This window comes from Pseudorca crassidens, chromosome 12 (genome assembly GCF_039906515.1).
Source record: "Pseudorca crassidens isolate mPseCra1 chromosome 12, mPseCra1.hap1, whole genome shotgun sequence".
In the NCBI taxonomy this organism is placed as follows: Eukaryota; Metazoa; Chordata; class Mammalia; order Artiodactyla; family Delphinidae; genus Pseudorca; species Pseudorca crassidens.
The window spans coordinates 88,942,937-88,965,378 of record NC_090307.1 but is presented as its reverse complement, the minus strand read 5'-3'; the positions used below and the strand labels follow the sequence as shown (position 1 = coordinate 88,965,378).

Genomic DNA, 22,442 nt, shown 5'->3' with positions numbered 1-22,442 from the left:
TGGGACCAGCCTCCTGATTCCGCATGATCTCGCGGGATCTGGTGTCAAATGCCCCGCCCTCCACCCACATTCCCAGAAGGTCGCCTGTGTCTGCGCAGGAGACCACGTACACTGCACAACTCCGGAGCGTGCCACACACATTACGGTCTATAAAAACAGAGGCCCTGTATTGGCTTATACCTGGGTGGTCTTAAATTGGCTAAAAATTACACATGGTGGTGGAGTGGGTTGAATTGGGCCCCCAAAGATATGCCCACCTGGAACCTTGGAACATGATACTATTTTTTTTTTTTTTGGTGGTACGCGGGCCTCTCACTGTTGTGGCCTCTCCCGTTGCGGAGCACAGTCTCCGGACGCGCAGGCTCAGCGGCCATGGCTCACGGGCCCAGCCGCTCCGCGGCACGTGGGATCTTCCCAGACCGGGGCACGAACCCGTGTCCCCTGCATCGGCAGGCAGACTCTCAACCACTGCGCCACCAGGGAAGCCGGAACATGATACTATTGGACCAAGCATCTCTGCAAATGTAATTGAGGTGAGATCCCAAGATAAGATCACCCTGGATTAGGGTGAGCCTGAAATCCAACGAGTGTCCTTTTAGAAGAGAGAAAAGAAGACACAGTATATCAGTCTGTTCAAGCTGCCAAAATAAAATACCAGGTGGGGCGGCTAACACCACAGACATTTATTTTCTTGGTTCTGGAGGCTGGGAGTCCAAAGTGAAGGAGGCACCAGGGTTGGTCTCCGGGGAGACCGCGCTTCCCGGCCTACAGACGGCTGCCTTCTTGCTGTATCCTCATGTGGCCTTTCCTCTGGGCATGGGGGGAGCAAAAGAGGTCTCTGGTAGCTCTTCTTTTCCTTATACGGACACCAGTCCTATTGGAATAGGGCCCCATTCTAATGATTTTATTTTTTCTTAATTATCTCCCTAAAGGTCTTACCTTCAATATACAGTCACATTTAGAGTTAGGGCTTCAACATATGAATTGGATACAATTCAGTTCATAACATAGAGAAAATGCCCTGGGAAGACGGAGGCAGAGATGGGAGTGATGCTGCTACAAGCGAAGGAACCTCAGGAGCCACGAAGGCTTGGCTCAAGCTTAGAGCTTTTAAACTTGACCTTTCGGTGCCCTGTATTAATGACCCTCCAGACTTCCAAGCAGCCTCATCCAGGAGCAGCACGCAGGTAACCGTAAGAAGTCACTGAAATCCAACTCAAACCGACAGAAGCAAAACAGAATTTATTTTAAAGATAAGGGCTGTCACTTTAAACCAAAGGACAAGAAACACAGAACAACCAGATTCTGGAAAATGAACGCCTTAAACCTCTCTTTCTGTCTCTGTCTCTCTCTCCTCATTCCACATTCTGCTTGCATTTTTTCTCTCTTTCCATCTCAAAATTCTCAGGGGAAGATTCTGATTGCCTATCTTGGATTGAATGTTCGTTCCTGGACCAACTAATTGTAGCATTAAGAGTTTGGAGGAGGAGAGTGTGTGTGTGTGTGTGTGTGTGTAACTGATTAGGACTCAGACGTGTTACAAATCTGAACATTTATATATTTAAAATAATTTTTGTCAAATTGCAACGCAAATGATTTAGAGAAGCGAACCACAATAACTACACTTTTACCTGGTGCTATTTTATAATTCTTAGAATTTCACTGACTGCATAGACAATCAATTCCTCATGTCCTTTAAACTGGCTTTGATTTCCCACCGATTCCCTCATTAATGTGTTAAATGAAGCCTGACATAGTCTCATGTGTAGAATTATGTTTTTAACACCTTGAAAATTCTATTCGTGATATTACCCATGCCCGTGGGTTAGGGGTCGCAAGGCTAGTATGTTTATTAGAGAGTTGTGCAAATGGGAGCGGGTAACTGCAAAACACCCATCTCAATACAAATTCACCTGCGTGTATTGGGTTGTCATCAGTAAAGGTGGGGAAGGAAGCCCCAGCAGAGAAAGTTAAAGGATGGGGTGGGCACCTGGGGAATTCTTTCTCATTTCCTGCACAGGTGGGCCAGTAGCAGGGATCTGACTTCACCCTGACAACTAAAAATTGTCACTTGCACTATTTACAGTAGCCAGGACATGGAAACAACCGAAGTGTCCACTGACAGATAAATGGATAAAGATGTGGTACATATATGCAATGGAATACTACTCAGCCATAAAAAAGAATGAAATAATGCCATTTGCAGCAACACAGATGGACCTTGAGATTATCATACTGAGTGAAGTAAGTCAGGAAGAAAAAGACAAATACCATATGATATCGCTTACGTGTGGAATCTAAAATATGACATAAATGAACTTCCACAAAACAGAAACAGACCCACAGAGATAGAGAACAGACTTGTGGTTGCCAAGGGGGAGGGGTAAATTAGGAGTTTGGGATTAGCAGATACAAACTACTATATATAAAATAGATAAATGACAAGGTCCTACTGTAGAGCACAGGGAACTATATTCAATATCCTGTAATAAACCATAATGGAAAAGAAAAAAACTGTCACTCGCCCTCTGGCTCTACAATGATGAAGACACTGGCCACTGCAGCCGCTGACCTTCAACACCCCCTGAAAGGAGTTCAGGGTGGAGATCAGGAAGGAGGCCCTTGGTGCTCTGGGAAAAACTGGCAGAACAGGCCTTCAGATAGTTTCAGGAGAAGATGTTATGAGTCTAATTTCTTGCATCTTCTCATGTCTAGAAAAGCACTCAAATCCTTCATGATGACGTCAGCTCCTCGTGACGAGCAGCCACCTTCTGCCAAGATGTGTGCTTGCCTACACGCGTCCCTTCACCAAAGTCACGTATCTATTGACTTCTTCCCCCCCCCCCCCCCCCGCCACCTCTTTGGAGCAGGTTCTCGGAGCTATCTGAGATGCTGTCTCCTGGGCTACAGTCCTCATTCTGCCCCAAATAAAACTCAACTCACAACCCTCACACTGTGCATTTTTTTCAGTTGACAACTCCATCGCTTTTTCTGACTAGGAGTTCAGAAAGATTTTGCCTCCCTAAGACATATCGGATGATATTTACATTCTCTCAAGCAAGAACAGTTGGGACTAAATGTGGAAAGTTGTACGTGGACGATGCAACTCTCTCAAGCCATGTATCCAAGTGTGGGAAAGATCAGATGTCTTCTTTCTGGAAGTGTCACAGGTTGAGGTCCCCAGGAACCAGACCCTGAGATGGAGACTGTCGTGGAAGAAAAGGAAAAGAAGTGTCTGGAAACACAGAGCTGCAATGCTCACCCAAAGAAGGACTCATCCCCACGGAGCTGTCCAAGGTAGGAGGAGAAGGTTGGGCCTCCACAACCCACATCAGCTGATCCCTGGACTCAGGGGGCCCTGCAGGAAGGAAGCTCTCTAACTTGGGCCATCACCAGACAGGGCTGAGAGCAAGAAGTCCTCCCTCCGGATGGACAGTATGAAGGACATATCCCAGCATCTGCTGTAGCAGCTTAACTTAGACGCCATCAGGCTCTCATTCTGCTGGACAAAAGAAAGACCCAACTGCTCACTTCCGGGTTAAGTTGTCACGTCAGCATTTCCTCTGCCTCTTTTTTTTTTTCTTTTGAAAAGGCTTTATTACAACTTTATAATTTAATTTAATTCAGGGACTTCCCTGGCGGTCCAGTGGTTAAGGTTCCACGCTTCTACTGCAGGCGGTGCGGATTCAATCCCTGATGGGGTAACTAAGATCCCTCATGCGGCGTGCCACGGCCAAAAAGAGAGAGAAAAAAAAAATCTGCAATTTTATTTAATTCACCAAGTAGTTTCTGAGTATATGCTTTCAGCCACACACTGTGCAATGTCCTAGGGAAGAGACGTGAATGAAAAATTGGTCTTCTTCTCAGGGCATGATCGATTTAAAAATAACTTATAATATAAGGTGATAAGGACCATAATGGAATTAAGTACAAGGACCAGAGATAATACGGAGGAAGACATAAGAATTGCACCTGATAAAGGAGGATGGAGTAGGGAAGCTTTACAGAAAAGTTGGTTTCCTCTTTCATCCTCAGCATCTAGAACAGTATTACGAGTACTTTTCACAGGCAAGTTAAGGTCGAGTTTTATGGATGTATTAGTTTCCTATGGCTGCTATAACACATCACCACAAACCAGGTGCCTTAAGATATCCTCAGCCTCTTTATGCCTCTCTTTCCTCATCTGTATAATGGGAATCATAAATATACTTGTTTCTTAGGCTTATTGTGCACATTAAATCCACAGAAAGCACTCAGAATCATGGCTGACCCATGGTGAGCTCTCCGTAGCATTTGGTATTATTATTATTATTACTTTGCGGTACGCAGGCCTCTCACTGTTGTGGCCTCTCCCGTTGCGGAGCACAGGCTCCGGACGCGCAGGCTCAGCGGCCATGGCTCACGGGCCCAGCCGCTCCGCGGCATGTGGGATCTTCCCGGACCGGGGCACGAACCCGTGTCCCCTGCATCGGCAGGCGGACCCTCAACCACTGCGCCACCAGGGAAGCCCGGTATTATTATTACTATTATCTTGCATATCAGGTTTAAACACAACCATTTCAGGGTTCCCCCTTCCCCTTCCTTTCTCCCCCGGGGCCCTGACACTGAAATATGGTATTTTAACCATATTTCTAGTGTTACCGAGTCCAAGCTCGCTCTGCGCACCGCACGACAGGTTGATGAATCGGAGATGAGGTGCTGAGGCAGGGAATACGACTTTATTCGGAAAGCTGGCAGACCGAAAAGACGGCAGACTAGTGTCTCCGAAAAAACATCTCATCTGGGTCCGGCTGCCAGTTTCTTTTATAGAATCAGAGAGGGAGAGGCGGTGAGGAAGTAAAGTAAAAGGGCCACCACTCTTACAAAACATCTCCTGGAATGGCCAGCCTCGGGGAGGGGATGTGTTAGTTTCTTCTTTTCTGCAGCCGTTCCCAAGCGGGCAGGGTTCCCTGAGGCAGGCCATTATGTACCATTATAACAGTAAAAGCAGCGAAAGGTTACAATGAAAAGATACAGTGAAAGAGAGACAGATCCAGCGTGGAGTCCGATTTCTCTCTTCCCGGTTACACTTGCTTCTGTAAACGTGATGCTTTCACGTCTGCCCTGCAGGCACGTGCAGGACATGCCTTGTTCGGGACACCCCAGTGATGCGCCTGCGTCACCTTGCCTCGACCTCCTGCCCCCGCATCGTGCTCCCCACTCCTGGGGAGGAGTCCTCGGCCAGGAGCATTATTTCAAATGCAAACCAACCAATCCAGAGGCACGTCCCAAATCACCTGTCTTGTGGGCTTCTCACACTCAGGGCCACTGTGCCCATCCTACTCCCCAGGGGCCGAGTCCCTGAGAAGCAGAGGCAGTCCCTGTGCCCTAGAGCTCCTGCAAGTATTCACGCTAGCCCAGCCCAGGGCCGCGCACCCTGCTCGACACGCTCCTTCCCGTGGAATCCGCGATAAAGGCTCCCTCTGTCTCCTCATGGACCCTGGGGCTTCCCTGTGGGGTCCTCAACGCACAGTGCGCCCCTCCTCTTGGGAACTGTGAGTAAAAAGACTGTCTTTGAAATGGCAGCTGATTTGTTGCATCACTACACCTCAAATTTTCCACGAATACTCTGTGTTTTAGAACAGGGGGCTTCCCCTCCAGCTCCGAGACCACTGCGGGGCAGGATGCAGCTCTGGGGCCCACCACCGGCCAAAGCTCCGCGAGGGGAGGGGTCTTCGTGCCCTGGTTACCAGGTCCCTGCATTTAGTTCACCCCCAGGCGGGGCGGAGGCGGGGAAGGAGGGCAGGTGCATCCTGTTCCACGCGTACCCAGGCTCCAGGCTTTTCTCCCAACACTTCCCCCGCAACCCCCAAAGCCCTAGCCTGGGCCGACTTCCCGGGCCCAGGTGTCTTGACTCCCCCGCTATTTTCTTTCCAATCTGATAATGAAAGCACAGACACTATGCCTCAGGTCCTTCGGGACTTTGCTTCTGATACACTGTCCAGACCTTGTCTTTTGACCGGCAGAACGTTTCTCTCTCTCTCAAAAACCCCTGCTTTGCAATTCAAAAGCCTTGGTTTTCAAGACGGTTGTTTTCTCTCTCCTGAAATTCAAAAGGCTTCTTAGCAACTCAACAGCAAGAATCTGACTCTTTCGCATCTGAATTTGGTCAGGCAATGCCCATCTCCACGCCCAAATGCAATAAGCTCAGAATGGTCTAATTTTCATAAAGAATGAACGCACATCTGTGTGTGCGCATGCAAAAAATATATACTTAGTTAATATATTGGTATATTATTCTGCCTCCAAAAAATAGAAAAGAAGTTTGCATAAAGGCAGTATCACATCTTAGAGGTTATCCGGTGAACAGCTGTTTCCAGGCTACTAGAAAAAACACTCTAAAAACAACAAAATCTTATTTGTTTTAAGACCTATTGATCAAGATTCCATCTCGGTGCTCCTTATCAACAAAGAACAATTCTTCTATGTAATTCATTCAAAATAAACGCGCTGATATTAAAACTTAAGTGAGGAAAAAAACGCTTTTTCCTCTTCCCCCTTTGGTTCAGTGGCTGGGATCCTGCAAATCTGAATGACAAAAGACAGATGAACAGGAGGAAAAGGCTCACAGAAATGAAATGAAAACCCTACAGAGGTACTCAGACCTGGAGACTTATATATACCCTTTAAACAAAGGGCAAGATATTTGTGGAGAAGTGACAAGACAAAGGAAGAGGGTTTTGAGATTCTAGGGGCAATGAATTGTGGGAAGGTAAATAGACGGCTAAACGAATGGAAGATGTTAGTTAGTAACGTTTGTTTGTGCAGGCCCATCTGGGTACTGACTTTAGCTCAAAATAATCCGTATGCCAAAGTGACACATTTAGGGGTCGCATATTCTGCTCCTTTTCAGTTCCCTTTGACTTGGGTTGAACACTTGTCTAACTCGCGTGCAAACCAGATTCCTTAGAGTCTAGCTGACAACTAACTGCGTGGAATATGGAGATAGTCCATATCTCCAACTTGTAGTGCTAGAGAGAGAGACAAGGAGAGAAAGGGGGGAGACAGAGAGAGAGAAAGGGAGAGAGAGAATGAGAGAGAGGGAGAGAAAGAATGAGAGAGAGAGAGAAGAGGGGGGAGAATGAGAAAGAAAGAGAATGCGGGGGGCAGAGGAGAATGATGGGGAGGGAGAGAGAGAGAGAGAGAGAGAGAGGAGAAAATGCTCTAAGCAGCCCAGCTGAGTATGCTTCCTGGCTCCATCCCTTTCCAGCCCCGTGACTCAGGACCAGTTTCATAGCCTCGGTTTCCTCACCTGTTAAGTCACCGGGCTGGTGCGAGGACTGAGATACTGCACTGTCAAATAAGAAGCAAATCCTGACTTAGTAAAGAGGAATTTTATTGGAAAGGATTCTTGAGGATTTCTCGCAACAGAGAGGACCCTCTGACGATAACATTTGCAAAAGCATCTCGTGGGTTTAGGCAAAGTGGGTTTTTATTTTCTAGGGAGAGTACACAAGGCTAGAGAGGGCCGGGTGTGGGGAAGCGGGATGATGGCAGAAGGCTGTGTCCTGAGGCCAGCCTATTGTGGGTGGTGGCTCTGATGGATGGGCTGTCTGCTGGCTCAGGCTGAGGCTGGACCAGAACCTGGGGAAGGAGAGGTACACACGGGCGCATCCCTGAGTTCATCTAAGTCATGTGGGGCAGGGAAGTCCTTTGCAGTAAACCATTTCCCTGAACATAAGCATGTGGGAGCATTTCTTTTTTTTTTTCTTTTTTCTTTTTTTTTTAGCATTTCTTAACTTTTGCTGTTTTCCAGGAACACAGGGCTCGGCTGAAGTTGCATGGCGCACTGTGCCCAGCACACAGAGAGGGTCCAATTAATGTTTGTGATTACTGACAGAATTGGAGTAATGACACCATTTGAAGTCATAAACCTGCTTTTTCAAGCACTTTGTGTATTTCCATCGTTTATATACCCCCTGAGCCTCTAAATGCATTTAGACATTGGAAGAGACAGGATAGAAAAGTACAGGATGTAACAGAGAAGAGCAAGCCTGACGCATGTTGGATCTATTCCTTTAGCTTCAACCCCCGTGTTCTGTTGCCTGTGCTGAGTCCGTGCTGGCTCTGCACTTTTTGTAAAAGAATGTTGCCTAGAGCCTGAAATATACAGGAGACCTCATTCTCAAGGCCCTGACCTTTAAAGGTGTAACACTTTTCTACCCATATAGAGATAAAAAGTTGCAGAACAAGAATAACATTTGTCTTTTTGGAGGTTTATAGGAACATGGTGACCTGACCTAGGTGCACAGATGCAAGAACAGAGGATTCCAGCACCAAGAAGTTCCCAACCACCAGCCACACCCCTCCCCTTTTAGTATAAAACAAGCCTGAATCCTAACTCAGGGAAGATGGCTCTTCGGGACACTAGTCCACCGTCTTCTCCATCTGCTGGCTTTTCGAATAAAGTTGATTTTCCTTGTCCTTCACCTCCTCTCTTGATTTACTGACCCGTTGTACAGCGAGCAGTATGAGGTTAGGCTCGGTAACAGAGAGGAAACCCATCTTAGCCAGCGGAAATCTAGCAGCTCTGTAGACTCTGTGAGCTGTTTTTCCAACTATTTCTAAAATGGAGGAATTTGCACCAAATACCAAGTCAGAAAGCTAGTCTCCTACTATTACTTTGTGCCTCACTCTCTGGCTTCTTGCAAATGTCTGGTTATTAACCTTTTTGATTTGGGGGAAATACTTAGCATATTTTTGTATTAGATGCAAAGAAGAAAATCCATTTTGAAGCATGACTCTCCTTATAGCTGAGGTTTTTCTGAAGATGGTAGAACGAGTTCAAGGGCTTCTACTGAGAAAGGTATCATGATGTTAATTTTTTTGTTTTTCTTTTGTAATTTAGCAGAATTGTGTAATTTTGGGGGAAGATATTTCTCTCAGCCTGGATTTTCAAGGACTATTAATGAGTTTGAAGAAAGAAGTACATTGTAAAATAATCTCTTTAAAATAGATTGTGGCCACAGATAAAGATGAAGTTATTTTTTTAAATTCCCCTGCCCCCCCCCGACACACACACAACCTTTTTTTGTATTCATTTTTTACCAGAAGTTCCTTTAGAGTCTAATAAAATTCTCTTAGAAATTAGCTGTAGCGCCTTGGTTGCGGTTTTCATTCCAACTTTTGGGGTGTAACTGCCCGGGGGGTCATGCTCTCACTGACTTTTGATCCTGACCCCTTCCTGAGGGTTGGCTCCACGCTCGCTGACTGCTTGTAGCAGGCATCCATCCATGTCCGTGGGAACAGTTAAGCCCACTAGGAAGAGACCCCCCCATGAGGGCAAAGAGTGTTCACTGCTGTATGTACACCAGGGAGCAGTGCCTGCCTCAACTACTGCAAGAAATACTGGTGAAAGCTATGGAAGCAACCTGAGTGACCGTCCACAGATGAATGGATAAAGAAGAGTGGTACATGTATACGACGGAATACTACTCAGCCGTAAGAAAGAATGAAATTTTGTCATTTGCAGCTACATGGATGGACTTGGAGGGCATTATGCTAAGTGAAATAAGTCAGACAGAGACAAATACTATACGATATCACTTATACGTGGACTCTGAAAAATACAACAACCTAGTGCATGTAACAAAAAGAAGCAGACTCACAGATAAAGAGAACAAACTAGTGGGTACCAGTGGGGAGAGGGAAGGGGGAGGGGCAATACAGGGGTAGGAGATGAAGAGATGCAAACTACTAGGTATGAGATAAGCTATGAGGATATATTGTGCAGCACAGGGAATATAGGCAATATTTTATAATAACTATAAATGGAGGATAACCTTTAAAAATTGTGAATCACTCTATTGTACACCTATAACTTATATAATATTGTACATTAACTATACTTCAATGGGGAAAAAAAAGAAATACTGGCTGAATGAATGGATGAATGGTTAGATAGATGCCATGAAAAGGGAATGGAACAAACCTCCCTGGGAAACAGGGAGTGCTTCTAGGGATTCAGTTCTATATATAAAATGAGAACCATCTCATAACCAGACATTCAGACGGTGACGTTCTTCAACCTCCCTCCCTGGTTCTAACACTTGCCTGTGCCCGTGACGTAATGGGCAGGGCTGTAAATACACAACCGAATATGTCAGACTTGTGGGGAGTCTTTGCAGATAATTTTGACCGTGCAAAATTTTTGTTCTAAACACTGAACTGAAACACGATGCATGTTGGAACTTCATAACATCTTGTGTTTTTCTTTTTTATATAAATTTATTTATTTTTATCAATTACAATTTATTTATTTATTTTTTGGCTGCGCCACGCGGCATGCAGGATCTTAGTTCCCAGCCAGAGTTGGAACCCGGGCCACAGCAGTGAAAGTGCAGAGTCCTAACCACCGGACCGCCAGGGAAGTCCCAGCATCTTGTTCTTCAATGCAAATTCTTGCTTTGTTTCAGTCAAACTCTGGCTCATGGATCATTTCAGAAACGATTTCTACAGTATTTCCCAAGACCTTCCGACATGAGCAGCGGTGTGCTTAATCATTCAGGGTAACCGGAGGAACACCCGGTGGAAAGACCAGGATTATGTAGATGGAGTCAGTACACTTCATTTTATTGTGTCTTCCAGGGCTGTGTTTCACCTAACACAGAGAAACGTTGTAGGAGATTTAGATGGGAGCCTGTGTACTCTTAGACTCTTGAATTTTTAATTGACGAGCTGCAGGGGTTGGGGTAATAATGGATACGTGGCCCTGGCTGAGGGCTTGCATACAAATGGGATCTTGGGGAGAAAGAGGTGGGCTGTGTTGGGATGGCCTTCAAGGCTTAATGAAAGCCTTGTGGAAGGCCCTTTTCTTGGCATTAAAAGGTCTTCAGTGATTAGTAAAAGGCAGAATGGCTGTAACGACTACAGAATCTAAAACCGGTTTTTCACAGTGGCTACTGCACTGCAAGCTGTTCAAATAGACATTCTCCCCTTCTCTCTCTTTTTTTTTTTTTATACTTTAAATATTTCACTCCAATCTCGTTTGCATGGTTCCGTAACAGAAGTCAGATATAATCCTTATACTTTTTCCTCTTTAAGTGAAGTGGGTTTTGTTACCTCTGACTTCTTTCAGGAATTTTCTTTATCTTTGACCTTCTGTAGTTTGAATATGATAACCCTAGGGGTATATTTTTCTGGCATTTACCCTGCTTGGTGATCTCTGAGTTTCCTGAACCTGTGGTTTGGTGTCTGACATTGATCTTGAGAACTCTCAGTCATTATTGTTTTCAAATATTTCTTCTGCTTCCTTCTCTCTTTCTTTTCCTTCTGGTGTTCTCATGATGCACACTATACTTTTTGAAACTGTCCCATAGTTCTAGGATGGTCTGCTTTGGTCTTTCATCCCCTTCTCTTTTATTAATAGACCCTTGTTTTTTAACTAGGCACATGGCTGCTGAGAGAAAAGCCTGCAGTCTAAGCTTCCCTTGCAACTGGGTGTGGGCACGGTATGTACTCAGAAACAGGAATTGTCCTGAAAGGGAGGAAATAAATCTTTGCTCCCGCCTTGCATCTTCCTTCAGTCTGGAATTCAGGCATGGTGGTGGAGCCAGGGCAGCCACCTTACACCATGAGGTAGAGATGGCCACATACTGAGGATGGAGGGGTCTGAGTCCCTGACCCCGGGAAACACCATCTGTGCTTTGTTAATCTCTTTACTTGACAGAAGAAGATGTCTTCATCTTCTGCTTCAGCCACCGTTGTTTTGGATTTTCTGTCAGCCGTACCCAAGTGTTAATCCTAATTAATACCCTCCCATCCAGTGTCGAGTTGGCCCCTCTTAATGGCTGTTCCATGTTCAAAGTGTTTAAATGCCAACACAATGTAAATCAAGTGAAAAGTAAAATCGCAAACCTTGCAGAAAATGCAGGATTTCCCTGAAATTGATGAAAAGGATTTTGGAGAATTACTTGAAATCCAGGCAAATGAGGCTCTGACAGGACGGAACCAGATAACGAGTGACCGTAAGTAAGCATGATGACAGGGCAGACGCTGCAAAAGAAAACTTCAATATCAAAGGAAGAAGAGAAGCTCTGGGGAATATTGATGAAATCCCCGTGGATGGTTTTGTTTACTTGTTGGTGCGAAGTATTTCTCGGCCCTGCGCCTCGAGTTTCAATTCTACCTGAAGAAATAAATCTTAGTAAACATGAGACCAATGTAACCTATCTTCTTAATGCTGGGATTCATTTCTGAATACAGAGTCACAATCCAACTTTTTCTTTGATGGTCCTTCTTTTCTATGAAATTCTGGTCCGTATTCAAGAGGGGGGTTTCCGGTCAGTAGCGGTGCATGGTGGCTGCACGTCGGATCAGGGAAGCTTTAGGTCTGGGTACCTCCGACCCCAAGACTCTGATGTAATTGGTCTGAGATGCAGCCCGAGCATCGGGAGTTTTAAAAGCCGAGGCTGGGAACTGCTGCTTTACTAAGTGGCCTCCCTGGTGAGGGTTGGCTCTGCGTGGGGAGGACTTCCTGTGTGTCATTCCACATCAGTCCCTTGACTCTCCAAGGGGAGACTGGGTCAGAAAGGGGAAGGGAGGCTGGGGCATGGGGAGAGCCAAGTGAGAAAGGGAGGGAAGGAGGAAGAAGACAAGAGCTAGCTTTCAGCATCTCATGAGGGCTGCAGTAAACGAACTGCGAGGTCAAGTACCAGGCAGCTTCAAGGGAAGAGTTTACGCAGCTGTGCTAACTATTGTTACCGAGGATGACACAGAAGTGCAATGAACCCTTGAAGCCACAATGCCGGCTGAGGGTGCAAACGATTCCCACATCCCATCCGTAACTGATGGTGAGACCAGCTAGCAGCACATTCTAGGTCTGCTGGCTGCGCCAGGCATCAGGCTGGACTGCCTGTTCCCACGTGCACGGAGAGCCTGCTTTTGGAAACCTGAAGATACCCGATAAACCTTTCCGATCAAAACGATGCTGTTGTATTTAACTTCGCTGTGAGAGTGTGGGGAAAGCGTGAGGAGGGTTCTTCCGGCAGAAGCCGTAAGCCAGGTGTGAACACCGCCTCTTTGCTAGATGACACCATGCTATATGAAATGCATCTTCCCTCCACGTGTGAAGGTTATAGTATCTTAGTTCTATCTGGAAATGTATTGTTGCAGTCCTCCACACCTGTACATCAGCAAATTGGAAACTATACACAAAATGTTTAAACATAAAGTTGACTGAGTATGAAACTGAGAGCGTCTAGAACATTTATAAGAAAAGCATTTTTTTTTTTACGTCTATACTTTGGTATTAAAATAGCAATTGCATTTTATTTATTTATTTATTTATTTATTTGCGGTACGCGGGCCCCTCACTGTTGTGGCCTCTCCCGTTGCGGAGCACAGGCTCCGGACGCGCAGGCTCAGCGGCCATGGCTCACGGGCCCAGCCGCTCCGCGGCATGTGGGGTCTTCCTGGACCGGGGCACGAACCCGTGTCCCCTGCATCGGCAGGCGGACTCTCAACCACCGCGCCATCAGGGAAGCCCAGCAATTGCATTTTAAACCCCTCTTAATGAGATGCTCCAGTGTATCTTCTTTTGAAGTGCGGGGACTAGAGGCTGTGGAGGGTCTGTTTCTGGCAGGACAAGGCTCACAAAAGAAACACACCGGGGCTCTTTCTCCAGAGCGGATGGTGACACTTTATTCATTTAAAACCAACACGCCCTTCCCCAAAGGGCGTGCAGCATGTGTGAGTGTCTCTATAAAGACACGAAAGAACGAGGCTGAGGCTCACTGGAGCGAAGCACCTACCATGTCATTCAACCAGGACGAGAGCGGAGCTTCCCGACCACCAGCATTTTATCAACAGCAGCATCGATGGCTGGTACCTGGGACAACACGCACGCGGCCTTTCCTTAGGCTGGCATCGCTGATTCCAGACTCAGACGGAGCTGTCCACCTGGAGTTTGGACTCTGTTTCTCCCTCCCTCTCTTTGCTATGGCCACAGGGAAGCCCCGACCCTAGTGACCCTCAGATGCCAAAAAAGGGGGGACTGTGAGGGGTACTGTTAGCAGGACAGCAAATCTGGGTGCCAGGAGCATCTTCGGGTTCCAGGTAACTGCCTTTGGGAAGGGATCCTGTTCTGAGATTGAGGCGTAGAACGACTCAGGAAGGGACATGGTACAGAATCCATAAACGTGCTGTTCTTATCCCCAAGTCATTAGAGTTTAAGACGTTCGGTCTGAGCCTTACTCTTTTAAAAACAAGATGTAGGTTTGGTCGTTAACAAAAATAGGATGGTTGGAAAGAAAAGAGTCCAAGATGTCGTGAAGTCTGAGGCAAAGATGATGTGGATCCCTCCTCCCCACTCCAGGGCCTGCAGGTATTGGAGGAAACACTAAGGAAACGCTTCTTCTGACGGGCTCGGAGCCACCTTCATCTCCTCCTTCTGGACCGGGTTGTTTCCTCACCTCACACGAGAAACGGAGCATTTCGCCCCCAGTTGTTGTCATGGAACGTCCATGAGAAAGCAGGGATTTCAGGATCCAACAGAGGCAAGTACCGCCACCAAGAAGAACAAGCACAGGGTTTGGGGAATGCAGCACCGGTGCAGCCAGGACGTCCTTACGGTGATGACGACACTTGGTTAAACTCGCCTCGTGATGGATAAGGTCAAGGGGACCCGAGTGCCGGTTCCGCGATGGGCTGGAGGCTGGTGACCAGATCGACACTCATCCTTGGGTCCCTGATGCTGGGTCCCTGATGCTGAACCCAAAGAGCCAGGCTCCAGTATTTTCCAGGCCATGGGCGATAATGGGCTTTGTTCCAACTGGTTTTCAACCCAAATCCAACCAGGAGGCGGGCGGAGCCTACGGGGGGAGCAGGGGTCGGCCTGCTTATGTAGAGCACTTCCCGCCCTTTCAGGTACACGACTGATTAGGGCAACTCATGCACAGCACTGTTTCCAGTGTTTAGAGCCTGGGGGCCCAGCCGCACCTGTCAGGGCCCCAGACTGGCTTCAGGGTCTGTACCACATTATAATCACTGCCAGCAACCCTCTCAGCCAACACGTCTGATTTTTGCTTTTGCTCTTTGAACAGACAGTGATGGGTGACAGGTCATCAGAAGACAGGGGATAGGGGCCTACCCTTCCCTGTGACGGCTTACAGATAAGCCCCTAGAAGTCCTAAAGCAGCTAATCAAACTCTCTCCCTGATGCCCCTTAAAACCAGTTTCCCTGCCCCCATTAGTACTGTATCTCCGTGAGGACTGATCAGGAAACACATCTGGGCTGTTACCTGGAAGCACAGAGAGGTTCTGGATGAATCGTCTTATGACAAATAACCTACGGCTCCAATGAACCCGGCTTGATTTCGACTGGACGGCCCCTCTGCCCAGAGCCCTGCCCCTGCGCGTCTGCCCAGGGCTGAGCATCTCGTGGCACCGGGCACGCCCTTAGTCCTCACTGCTTCCCTCCAGCATCCTGACCAGCTGCCCATAGGTGTTTCTCTCCACCTGCCACGAATGGTACATTCTCACATACTCCCTTCCGTTGGCCACGATTTGTTTTTCTAACGCCGGATCGCCCCCCAGTCTCTTTGCCAGCCGAACAAACTCCTGCAAAGAAGGGGGTGGAGGAGAAAGAGAGGTAAGTAGCTGGTGAAGGGGGGTTGCAAACGCACCCCAAAGCCCGCGTCTGCCTTTGCTCCTGGTCCGTCCTTTGCCCGCCTACCGTATTCTGGAGGAAAGGGCCTTCCGGAAGGATGCGCGTTAACGCAAACATTGGGACTGAGTAAGAAATTACACACACACGCGTGCGAGGGTGAACATCGTGGAAAAATACTGTCGTCATCGATTACGCTTCCCCATCTTTCTTCCCTAGATTGCTCAAAGCTACTGTTTCTCACAGTAACTGAGTCCTTACAGGGACTCCACAGTTAGAGCCACAGTTTCTTCCCTCCTTTGTATCGGCTGAGATATGAAGTCAGGTCTCATTCCAGAATCTGAGCTCCTCTATTCTAGACAACACTACCCCTGCCACGTTTGTTTTCCATTGTGTTGATCCTTTCACCTTTCCCGGGCACGGAGTGTGTCTTCAAATCGTGAACATCACCTGGTGGAGTGGAAAGGGCCAGGCTTCCACTGGTTCAGATCTGGGTTCAAATCCTTCTTCGACACATAACTTAGCTGTGTGGCTTTGGGCAAGCTAGTTAACCTCTCTGAACCCTACAGTGATCATCTCCAAAGGGGCAGTGGGCACTGGATGGGTAAGCCCCGCCCTGCCCCAGACTCCCCAGACTCCACTCCCAGACTCCTTCACTCACTCCATGGGTGAAGGAGGGGAGAGGGGATTTAACCGGCCTGGATTTTCTACACTTTCCTTCTGTTGCTTCAGAGGGAGGAAGTGTGCTTTGCTCTATGTTTATTGACGCTTGCAGACGCTGATGCAATGAAAAAGTGGCCACTTTTTAATATCAAAGCCCTTCATAATTGGAAAGAACTAGAATTCTTCTGATTGCTAAAGAGTATTCAGAGCGGGGAGGGGAGCACGCATTATTTATTATGTTTGCACATAAGTCAAAGCAGGGCTCACCAGCCAGGAGGCCTGCATTTAAATTCACACCCTACCCTTCACGGGAGTGATGCTGGGTGCGTTTCGTCACCTCTCTGAGCCTCGGTCTCTTCATCTTTAAATTAGGAATAATTACAGTACCTGCTTTACAGCGTGTGGACAGGATTCAATGAATTAATACAAAGAACTCAGGGCAGCGCCTAGCCCAGACTTAGCTATCGTTATTATTGTGATTCCCCAACCCGTGTAAATTCCAATAAGTCAACAGTGCCTAAGATTAACACACAGTGCTTTGCGCCGTTTACAAGGAACGTCCACGTATTCTCAAAATTATCGTTAATTAAACGGATGATTTTTATAGCTAGCAATATAAAAAGCAATAATTACGATAGAGTGGAATTATATTTTTATGTAGTATATACACACTTTATGGTAAATTGGTGTTCTTTTTATAATAAAAATGTAACATTTATTCCCATCTCATAGGAGAACAACGTTCTTATTAAAATTATTCGAGAGGCTTACAGCTTTGGTACATTATTTTATGATGCTGGTCATATCTTTGATTTATCTGATGCAGACACTTTGGCTAAAACCCAACCCCCTGCTTATGATTTCTATAGAATATATGACCGTTTTATAACGGAATCCTGAACAAGAGCTTCTAGGAATAGGATGTGATAAAGAGCACTTTTTTTTTTTTCCTCTCTGCATGGAAGACTGAACAAAGAACTCTGACTTAAACAAAGCAAGAGAGAGTTGGGTAAGGAGCGGGAAACATCTTGGCCGTTGGCATAAAACCCTGGCTGGGTGGCTGAAAGAAAAGAAAGAGAAGGAAAGAAAAATCTCACTCTTGAATTGTACTAGTCACTCCCTGAGACCCTGGGATTCTTTTCTTCTGGGCTAAAACAGCTCCTCCGCGACAACTAAGGCAGTACTCTGAACACACGCGTGCGGACAATGAGAAAAGCCCGTTGACACGGACTGTCATTTACTGTGTGCAAGATGGTGGCCGCAGTCCCCCAGCCTTGCATGAACGTCTCTTTGAAATAGGGCTCACCCACTCCTCCAATAAAGGGGGAAGGAGGTCTGTTTCCCCATCTCCTGGATCTGGGCTGGCCCTGGAATTTGCTTTGACCAACAGAATAGGTCAGAAGTGATGTAGTTTGACTTCCAAACAAAGCTCCCAAAGGTCTGACAGCTCCCACTCTCACCCTCCTGGAGCCTGAGGCCAGCCCATAAAGGAGCCTGAGGTAGCCTGCTGGAGGATGAATGACCACTTGGACTGAGATGCCCAGCAACCACCCGTACCAGCGACCGGACACTCATCCAGTGGACCAAAGGACCGTGTCATAAGAGCTAGCAAAACTTCCAGGAAACAAGTACAAATGCCAATTCACCATCATCCCAACCAAAGCCCAAAAGGTTTTATACAACCGTCAGCTGCAGGACGCGCCAGAACACCCATCAGATCTGATCACCAAGTCTTGACTGGGGGAGGGGAGGCTTCATCATTTATGTGATTTAATGATCTATTCTTGAAAATTATTCATGATGATAAGTTATGAGGCCTTCAGGGTACACACACGAAAACAAAAGAAAATAGAAACCAAGTACTGGGATTCCACATCTTAAGAGAGTTTAAAAACAGATGTAGGCACTGCCCTAGATCAGAGCTGGAAACTCAAGTGCCCAACGGCTCCCGGCGGGGAAGGCCCGCAGCGCCGAACCCCGGCTGCCTCAGTGAGTAGGGGCCTCCACTTGTTCCCACGTTTGCTGTGTTTCTCAAGAGAAGTCGAAATTCGGCATATTTATGTAAAAGCACTCCATGCTAAATACCAACAACTAATTCAAAATTTTAAGTAAACAGCAAACTAAACAAAACATGTGTGCAGACCAGACCCACCCCAGGACCACAGGTATGCAAACACTGGCTTAAGTTACAGATTTCTAAAGTTAAAAAAAAAAAAAAAATCGGCCTTCCCTGGTGGCGCAGTGGTTGAGAGTCCGCCTGCCGATGCGGGGGACGTGGGTTCGTGCCCCGGTCCGGGAAGATCCCACATGCCGCGGAGCGGCTGGGCCCGTGAGCCATGGCCGCTGAGCCTGTGCGTCCGGAGCCTGTGCTCCGCAACGGGAGAGGCCACAACAGTGAGAGGCACACGTACCGCAAAAAAAAAAAAAAAAAAAAAAAAAAAAATCATGTAAAACACCATGGTTTGTTTTCATAATTATTCAATTAGCAGTTGACTGTTTTCAGAGTTTTCTTCCTTACTGAGTAGTCCCTGCTGGTGGAGAAAACTCACTGAGAAATACGTCAGGCAGAGAGAGAGAGACAAATACTGTATGTTATCACTTATAGGTGGAATCTAAAAAATACAACAAAGGAATGAATATAACAAAACAGAAAGAGACTTATGGCTACAGAGACCAAAGCAGCGGTTACCAGTGGGGAGAGGGGAGGAGGGAGGGGCAAGATAGGGGTATAAGTACAAGCAGGTACAAACTATTATGTATAAAATAAGTTACAAGGATATATTATACAGCACAGGAAATACTGCCAATATTTTACAGTAATTTTAAATAGAGTATAATGTATAAAAATATTGAATCACTATGCTGTACACCTGAGACTAATATAATATTGTAAATCAACTATATTTCAATTAAAAAATTTTTTCTCACTAAATCCTTTCGACCTGCCTTGTCGCCCCGAGGTACCAGCCAGATGCAGGGCGTGAGAAGCAGTGTCAGTTTTACAGGATGGATGTTTAGACCCCTGGTGGGATCCTTCTCATAACCGTGTCAGCTGAAAGCCACGGGGCAGGGGGGAGCCCCTCAACGAGAAACAAACGTCTCATGCAGAGAGAACACGGGAGCTGACAGACTGAACGTGGCATGGTTTGAAAGAGCGTTGCATTCCGACCACCTTCTGTAAGGGATACACACATATTCTTCCAGGAGAAGCGAAAGTCAGTGGCATAAATACTCTGGATTTCAGGCTCGGAAGATACGTTCAATTAGACAACCCCGAAGCTGCTTCTCCAGAGGCTTCGAATACGATGGGAGATGGGGGATGATGGGGGATGTTGATGGGGGATGTTGATGTCACTGACGGGGGGTGTTGACAAGGAGGCTTCTGAAGACTGACAGATGTGCTGTCGTTTCGATCGTGGATTGTGGTTTTCCTCGGAACCCTGGAGTTAATTAAGGTTTAGTCTGTGCCTCTGGTCCTCACACTTCGCTTTAAGATTCTGATTGGGTAGGTCAGGGGCGAGGTCCAGGAATGGTGTCTTAGTCTGTCTGAGCTGCTATAACAAAATACCACAGACAGGGGGTGGCTTATAAACAGCGGACGGTTCTGGACGCTGGAAGTCCAAGATCAAGGCGCTGGAAGGTTCGGCGTCTGGTGAGGACCTGCTTCCTGGTTCAGAGATGGTTGTCTTTTCACTATAATCCCACATGGCAGAAGGAACGAGGGATCTTTGTGGGGTCCCTTTTATTAGAGCTCTAGTGCCATTCGTGAGGGTTCCACCTTCATGGCCTAATGGACTCTCGGAGGCCCCGCTTCCTAATACCATCACAGGAGAGGTTCGAATTTCAACACGTGAATTTGGGGGTGAGTGTGTGGAGGCACAAACATTCAGTCCATGACACATGCGTGTTTTCTAACAGTTCCCCCCAAGGTGATTCTGGAGAGTCAGACTATGAAAAACACTAGTCTAAGACGGACAACTGTGCCTACCCTATTTTACACAAGTTATTTGGCCACAGAACAGATTCATCTTGGACTTCCCTGGTGGCGCAGCGGTTAAGAATCCGCCTGCCAATGCCGGGGACACGGGTTCGATCCTTGGTCCGGGAAGATGCCACATGCCGCGGAGCAACGAAGCCCGTGCACCACAACTACTGAGCCTGCGCTCTAGAGTCCACGAGCCACAACTACTGAGTCCGCCTGCCACAACTACTGAAGCCCACGTGCCTAGAGCCCGTGCTCCATGACAAGAGAATCCACTGCAACGGTGCCCGGGCACCGTGACGAAGAGCAGCCCCTGCTCACCGCAACTAGAGAAAGCCTGCACACAGCAACGAAGACCCAACACAGCCAAAAATAAATAAATAAATAAATTTATATATAAAAAAAAGGATAGATTCATCTCATTGACAACTGTAAGTTGCGAGAATCACCCTTCAAGACCCATCTAGAAGTGACGTGCGCGCATCTGTCTTGTTTTTCTTACACAAAACAGCATTCGCTGGTGTAGTGTTAAGCTTTACCCAAATGCCATCGTTCACAATGCTGTATATGTACACGTGGCCACAAAATAATTCCGTGACCTGTTCTCTCGATGACTCCTGCTGTTGGGTAAAGTGGGGACCACTAGTAAGAAGGTGCAAATAGCCTTGGAATTATTCAGCATAAACCTTCAGTCTATTTTTTTTTTTTTTTGACTACACCACACGGCTTGTGGGATTTTAGTTCCCTGACCGGGGAATCGAACCCAGGCCCTCGAGAGTGACAGCATGGAGTCCTAACCACTGGACCATCAGGGAATTCCCAGTCTTTTTTTTTTTTAATTGAATTATAGTTGATTTACAATGTTGTGTTAGTTTCAGGTGTACAGCAAAGTGATTCATATATATATATTCTTTTCCATTGTGGCTTATTTCAAGATATTGAATATAGTTTCCTGTGTTATACAGCAAGACCTTGTTGTTTATCTATTTTACACACAGTGGTGTGTATCTGTTAATCCCAAACTCCTAATTTATGCCCCCTCTTCCCCTCTGGTAACCATAAGTTTGTTTTCTATGTCTGTGAGTCTGTTTCTGTGTTGTAAGTAAGTTCCTTTGTGTCGTATTATAGATTCCATATATGTGACATCATATGATATTTGTCTTTCTCTGTCTGACTTACTTCACTTAGTATGGTCATCTCTAGGTCCATCCATGTTGCTGCAAATGGCATTACTTCATCCTTTTTTATGGCTGAGTAATATTCCAGTGTGTGTGTGTGTGTGTGTGTGTGTGTGTGTGTGTGTGTGTGTGTGTGTATGTACCACATCTTCTTTATCCATTCATCTGTTGATGGACATTTAGGTTGTTTCCATGTCCTGGCTACTGTAAATAGTGCTGCTATGAACACTGGGTGCATGTATCTTTTCAAATTATCATTTTCTCTGGATATACGCCCAGGGGTGGGACTGCTGGATCGTATGGCAACTCTATTTTCAGTTTTTCAAGGAACCTCCATACTGTTCTCCATGGTCAGCCTATCTTTTAAACTTGCAGCAGCGATAACTGAGTTTGGGGAGGGCTGCTTGTTCCCATGACAACGTAATGGTTAGAGAGAGCAGCTGACTTTAAAACGAATATCAACAACAGCGTGAGAACCCTGGGCAGATGTGGGAGCAGAAGCCAACCTGGGTAGGTGCAGAAGCAACTTCCCGGCAGATCATCCCCATGCACACTGCCCGCCCGATGCAGAGCCAGAGAAGGTGGCAGGGGCTCGGGCCCCTGACCATGACCCGTGGCCGTCGAATGGCGGCAGCTGGGAGCCTGATCTGGCTCCTTCCCGCCCATCCCTTCCGAGACTGGCGGCTGCAGAGTCTGGCTAGGCGTCCTGTTCGCTCACACTGCAAGCTCAGGCCCTTTAACAGGACAATTCCTGAGCTCGCGTCTAACAAGCCCGCTCACAGCCAGGCCCCAAACCCAGCGATACCCAGGAGTGGTGGGGCAGAGCCCTGGAGGCTCTGGCCTGTGATCTAGATCACTGTTCTCGGGTGGCCCGTGAGAGGTAGCGGGAGCGAACGACCGTGGGCCACTTGGTGAGAAAGCGAACCGCCTTTCAGTTCTCTTCCGTCCCTGGCTGAGTCAAGCAGAAAGCCTCGGT

At 47.0% G+C, this 22,442-nt stretch overlaps 1 protein-coding gene across 5 annotated transcripts in view; it reads right to left on the bottom strand.

The window, feature by feature from the left end:
• GLT1D1 (glycosyltransferase 1 domain containing 1) overlaps positions 1 to 22,442 on the bottom strand; it is a 152,631-nt gene that overhangs the window by 38,100 nt on the left and 92,089 nt on the right. For 3 of the 5 annotated variants that reach the window (XM_067701210.1, XM_067701211.1, XM_067701209.1), the window contains one exon: positions 13,655 to 15,597. The exons of the other annotated variants lie outside the window; for them this stretch is intronic. In XM_067701210.1, coding sequence (XP_067557311.1) covers positions 15,436 to 15,597 — 162 coding nt within the window. In that variant the 3' untranslated portion in view covers positions 13,655 to 15,435. Of the gene's footprint in view, positions 1 to 13,654; positions 15,598 to 22,442 lie in introns of those variants that run through there. 5 annotated transcript variants of the gene reach the window in all.